At 38.1% G+C, this 5,794-nt stretch overlaps 1 protein-coding gene across 1 annotated transcript; it reads left to right on the forward strand.

Moving 5' to 3' along the window:
- The first annotated feature begins 893 nt into the window (after positions 1–893).
- LOC149200181 (disease resistance protein Roq1-like) lies at positions 894–4,845 on the forward strand. Its single transcript, XM_089402628.1, has 4 exons — positions 894–1,696; positions 1,805–2,891; positions 3,027–3,332; positions 3,435–4,845. Exons 1-4 carry the CDS (start codon positions 1,092–1,094, stop codon positions 4,251–4,253), a joined length of 2,817 nt encoding a protein of 938 aa, XP_089258754.1. The 5' UTR covers positions 894–1,091; the 3' UTR covers positions 4,254–4,845.
- Positions 4,846–5,794: the final 949 nt, after the last annotated feature.

Raw genomic sequence — 5,794 nt, forward strand, 5'->3', positions numbered from 1 at the left:
TGCCATAATTCATGTACTTACATGTGTATTTATATGAATCATTTTGGGGTGGTTGAGTTTGAATTCTCTTGAGGCATTTATTTGTGAGATTTTTATTTGTGGCTATTAGCTTAGATATAGGGAAAATTTTAAAGATAAAAACTAATCTTAGAATGTAGGAACTTTTAATATGCAAACTTTAAAATACTTAAAATTATTTTAATAAAAATATTTAAAATTTTAATAATTTTATATAATATTTATAAATAAATGTAGAATTTTAAAAATAAAATAATTTCAATCTCTATTCTAACTATTTCTAAAAAATGGTTACTATTCAATTATAGCTTTTTCAAATTTTTTCTCAAATTGATAATAATTTAATAATACAAAATAACATATAACTCTAATGGATTAGGTTTTCAATATTCCCCGTAAAAAGGTGTATTTTCCACTAATTTCTTTGAACCTTAATGTGAAAAGGGTGTATTATTTCTTCTATATTCCCCGTGAAAGGGTGTATTTCCCATTAATTTCTTCGAACCTTAATGTGAAAAAGGTATATTATTTCCTTTGACTATTCTGTATGCAACCCTTTTTAGTTGGAAAATTTGTAGAGATATCAATTTGATTGACACATGGGAGTGGTTGCCTGTTTGAATAGATGCGTTTCAACCTCGATTCCATAAGATTCATAGTGGAGAACACGCTTTCCAGTTCACCATTTTGTCGGGTTCTGCGTGCTTTCTGGGATGGTGCACACGTCTGGGTATATGGATACAGCTCAAGTTTCACTGCAACCATGGAAAAGTAAAATGAAAGAGCGCAGAGCATTATGGGTCCCACACTCAAACGCATAAGGACTCCAGCCTGTGTCTATGATTAGCGGTGTGGACCCCACACGCAAAGCAGATAAGGTTCACGCGGTTCATGGCCTTGCAAATCAAATATTTTCCTTATTCTATTACCCTCTGCCTCTACAAGCAGCCTTTATGTAATCTCTGCACTCGCCACTTTCTTGCCCTTACAATTTATCCCCACCTCTGCAACTCCTTAAGTCGTCTCCTCCCTCTGCATTAACCATCCAGAGCTTTGCGGCACCCAATTTGGCAATGGCATACCCAACGCCTGCATCCTCGAACACCCAAACCCGCTGTGAAATCGAAGAAATTGAAATGGAAAATCAGAGATCTTCGGATGGTGCTTCCTCCTCTTCCACCGCTGCTGTTGATAAATACGATGTGTTTATCAACCATCGTGGGGAAGTGAAGAAGAACTTTGCCGGCCATCTCTACCGTGCTCTTCTTTCAGGTGGATTGAGACCCTTTTTAGATCAACAGGATTTGCAGGAAGGACTACCTTTTCCTTCTCAATTAGAAGCTGTTATTAGAAACGCCTCTGTCCACGTTGCCGTCTTTTCACCAAAATATGCAGAATCCCATTGGTGTTTACATGAGCTCCTCCTCATGCGAGAGTCTGGGGCTCCAATTATCCCTGTTTTTTACCATATCAACCCGGCTGATCTTAGGTGGACAGATCAGAACAAAACTAAAGGTTATGGTCTCAGCTTGCACCAGCTCGAAATGAAGACAACATTCGACTCTCGAACACAAGAAAAGAAACTACGATATGATCCCGCCACTATTCACAAGTGGAGAGATGCTCTTTCCTCTTTTGCAGACATAAGTGGGTTTCATCTGGACGACAAGTATGACGGGTAAGACCTCCAAACCCCTCTCTATGTATACACTATATATGATACTTTGCCCTATGCTTTCAATTATTTATTTATTTTCTGTTGGTGTTTTTGTGGGTGAATATCTAGTGACGAGGTGCACATGATAGATAAGATCGTTGAACGTGTGGGTAAAATTATTGGAAAACCAGGGTTGTATGTGGCCAAACATCCCACTGGTTTAAATGACAAAGTCACAGATTTTGAAGCTACAGTTTTGAAGCAACAGCAGGCTGGAAAAATCCAGGTTGCGGGCATAGTCGGCCTTGGTGGAATGGGGAAGACAACGTTGGCTTTAGAACTCTTCAATAGAATGAGTTCCAACTACAATAAGTCCTTTTTTTTAGCAGATGTTAAAGAAAAGGCATTACATTTGGTGCAAAGGGAGCTTCTGAGGGGCCTGACTCAAACAAAAGTGGATATAAATAACATTCATGAAGGTATAGGGATGTTTAAAAAACATCTCCAATCTGCTCATGTCTTGTTAATTTTAGATGACATAGATCATGATAATCAGCTAGAGGCACTTCTACCGGTTAAAGATGTCTTAGGACCGGATAGCTTTATTTTAATTACATCTCGGTATAAAGATGTGCTGGAAAGGTCAGGAGTGGAAGAATTGTGCATTTATAAGTTAACAGGCCTTCCTAGGCAACACTCGCAACAGCTCTTTTGTTCATACGCCTTTCGTCAAACCAATCCACTCCATGGATTTGAAAATCTTGTAGATCAGTTTCTTCAAGTATGCGGTGGACTGCCTTTAGCTTTGAAAGTGCTTGGGGCACTTCTCTGTGGAAAACCTGAATCATATTGGGATGCTAAACTTAATGAATCAAAAGTTCAAATGAAAGTTTCACCTGATATAAAGAACAGGTTAAAAATTAGCTACGACGCCCTCAGCGAAGAGGAGCAGAAGATATTTTTAGATATCGCGTTTTGGTTCATAGGGGAAAACAAAACAAGTGCCACAGCAGTTTGGGACGCGTCAGGGTGGAACGGATTGGTGGGGCTTACAAATTTAGAGGGCAAATGTCTAGTTGAAGTCGATGATAAAAATGGTATACGTATGCACGATCAACTGCGAGACTTGGGAAGACAGATTGCAGAGGAAGAAACGCCGCGCCGTCTTTGGCGTCCCACCGGGGACATTGATGAATGGTTGCACAAATACTCCTCTGTACGTCCTCAATCATTCAAACTTTTTAAATAGTTAACCTTTTTCAATGTCTCCATCGTTTTTCACCTTCAAAATAATTAAATTTAACCATACCAAGCTGTATACAGTTTCTTGATTCTCCATCCGAATGAACAGGTTTTAACCGAAGCACGCGGACTTTGGCTGCTCGCTGAGGGGCATAGAACCAAACGATTGGGGAACCGCGTGATTTTGAAGCTTCGCAATTGTTTTCTTCGTCGTGATGTCATGAATTTTCAACTTCTTGTGACTGAAGGACATCTGCTAGATCGTATTTTGCCGGTGCATTCGCCAAATCTCTCATGGCTTTCTTGGCGTGATTGTCCCTACACTTGTCTACCTTCCTGGATTACAATTAAGAATTTAAGGGTTTTGAAAGTGGAGGGCGCTGTATTGAAAACATTATGGCAAGGCATATCACAGGTAAATCTAAACTTTTTGTCTATCGATATTGCATAAAAGGGTCTTCAATTATTTCTCACGGTTTTCCTATCTTTCTTACACTCGAAATGCTTGATCTTGCAGGCACCTTTGCAGTTGCAGGAATTGGACCTGTCTTTGTGCACTCAATTGGAGAGGCTACCAAATTCTTTCGGCAGATTGTCGAACCTCCACAGCTTGAACCTGTCTCAGTGCCACAAATTGGAGAGGCTGCCAGATTCTTTCGGCAGCTTGTCGAACCTCCACAGCTTGGACCTGGGTCGGTGCCACAAATTGGAGAGGCTGCCAGATTCTTTCGGCAGCTTGTCGAACCTCCACAGCTTGGACCTGGGTTGGTGTGTCAAATTGGAGAGGCTGCCAGATTCTTTCGGCAGCTTGTCGAACCTCCACAGCTTGGACCTGGGTCGGTGTCTCAAATTGAAGAGGCTGCCAGATTCTTTCGGCAGCTTGTCGAACCTCCACAGCTTGGACCTGGGTCGGTGCGAGAAATTGGAGAGGCTGCCAGATTCTTTCGGCAGCTTGTCGAACCTCCACAGCTTGGACCTGGATCGGTGCCACAAATTGGAGAGGCTGCCAGATTCTTTCGGCAGCTTGTCGAACCTCCACAGCTTGGACCTGTCTTGGTGCGGGAAATTGGAGAGGCTGCCAGATTCTTTCGGCAGCTTGTCGAACCTCCACAGCTTGGACCTGTCTGGGTGCCCCAAATTGGAGAGGCTGCCAGATTCTTTCGGCAGCTTGTCGAACCTCCACAGCTTGGACCTGTCTTTGTGTTACACATTGGAGAGGCTGCCAGATTCTTTCTGCATCTTGTCGAAGCTCCCCAACTTGTCTAAGTGCCACAAATTGGAAGATTTCGGGAGTTATAATCTGAGAAAATTGAAGATTGGAACATTGGAACATTGAAGTTCAGTAGAAGAAGTTCACTTGGAGATTGGAACATTGAAGTTCAGTAGCTTGTCGAACGTCCCGGAGTTAATCTTAAGGGAGTGTTTTTATCTGAGAAGTATAGAAGGCCTTTGTGGTCTTCCAATGCTCCGAGAGTTGCACATTAAAGAGTGTAACGAACTTGAGGAGCTGCCGAGTGTTGAAACAATGGTCTCTTTGGAAGAGTTGGAAGTAAAAGATTGTCTGAAGTTGAAGAGCATACGGGATTTGGCGCAGCTAACAAAACTTAGACGTCTAAAGGTTCGCGGGTGCGCTCAGTTGGTCGAGTTGGAAGTTGAATGTTGTCAATCATTAGGGGATCTTCATGTCGAGGGGTGTTCCAAATTAGGTGTGCCAGCAATGCTTCAGATGTCGGTTGGAGGAAGCAAATGGAAGTTGAAATGAAAGTGTTAAATTCGCAATTTAAAAGCAGAGAGACTAAAACAGAAGCATGCATGATTGTAATATAAATGGTCTTTTCAGCGGTAAAGAAATGGGTCCATGTCACTGTAAAAGTATTATACTGTGAAGAAGTTTTTAATATATATTTTTTTAATTTTATATTTAAAAAGCAATGTAGTAAATGTTTTTAAGTGATTATATTTTTATTAAATAGGGCAATTATTTATATGTTTTTTAATTTTAAATATTAAGATTATAACATTAATCATATTTTTTCTAATTAAAATATTTTTTTAATAAAATTAATTAAAATAATACATTTTAAATTAAATTGATTTCTGTAGAGTTTTTTAAAAAAACTTGTTTTCTCATATTTAAAATTTTTACAAATAAATATGAAATTAATGTAATTTAAATAATAATAATAATTATTATATATAATTATAATTATAAATACTTATTTAGTTTATTAGTATTTTTTTTGAATTTAAAATTAAACATCCTTTTATATTATATTCCGTAAAAAAAATAAACAAATATTAATATTGATAAAAATGCTTATTAGAGAAAAAAAGTTAACAAATATAAATAAAAATTACACATATTCTTAAATATTTTTTAATAAATAAATATAATTATACATTTATTTATTTTTAATTTAAAAGTTTTACATTATATTCCCCAAAAAAATTATAAATATTTATGAAAAAGGCTTAAAATTACAAATATTTATGAAAAAGGCTTATGAAAAACTAAACATATATTTTAATTAGTGATGATGATGATGGTGGTTAACATCTAATGAGACCAAGCTTTGGTCTATCGGACCTAAAGAAACAAATTATTTAGTTTGATTTAAGATTTTATTTCTATGCTCAAAAAGCTTGGAGAGAAGCCTCCCAAGCTCACTATAATTTTGACATTGTAAAAGGCTAGGAAGGTCAGTATTGCGACAAAGATTATGAAACTAAGATCTAATGTGGTTGTACGCGGGGCACTCTAAGAGGAAGTGGTTTTCATCCTCAATGTTCCTATTATCACAGAGATGAGAGATTATTTCCGTCCATGGTGTTTTAGGAACTGTCCAACGACCTGTTTCACTATGGAGCTCATGAGAG

The sequence above is a fragment of the Pinus tabuliformis genome, chromosome 2_1 (genome assembly GCF_031772625.1).
Source record: "Pinus tabuliformis cultivar Carrire ecotype Pingquan chromosome 2_1, CPIR1, whole genome shotgun sequence".
Lineage (NCBI taxonomy): Eukaryota > Viridiplantae > Streptophyta > Pinopsida > Pinales > Pinaceae > Pinus > Pinus tabuliformis.

Bases quoted from the DNA above. Each gene is read 5' to 3' on its own strand.
- LOC149200181 (XM_089402628.1), top strand. From the start codon at position 1,092: ATGGCATACCCAACGCCTGCATCCTCGAACACCCAAACCCGCTGTGAA. The intron at 1,697-1,804 runs GTAAGACCTCCA...GTGAATATCTAG, and splicing joins CTGGACGACAAGTATGACGG to TGACGAGGTGCACATGATAG. The intron at 2,892-3,026 runs GTACGTCCTCAA...CCGAATGAACAG, and splicing joins GGTTGCACAAATACTCCTCT to GTTTTAACCGAAGCACGCGG.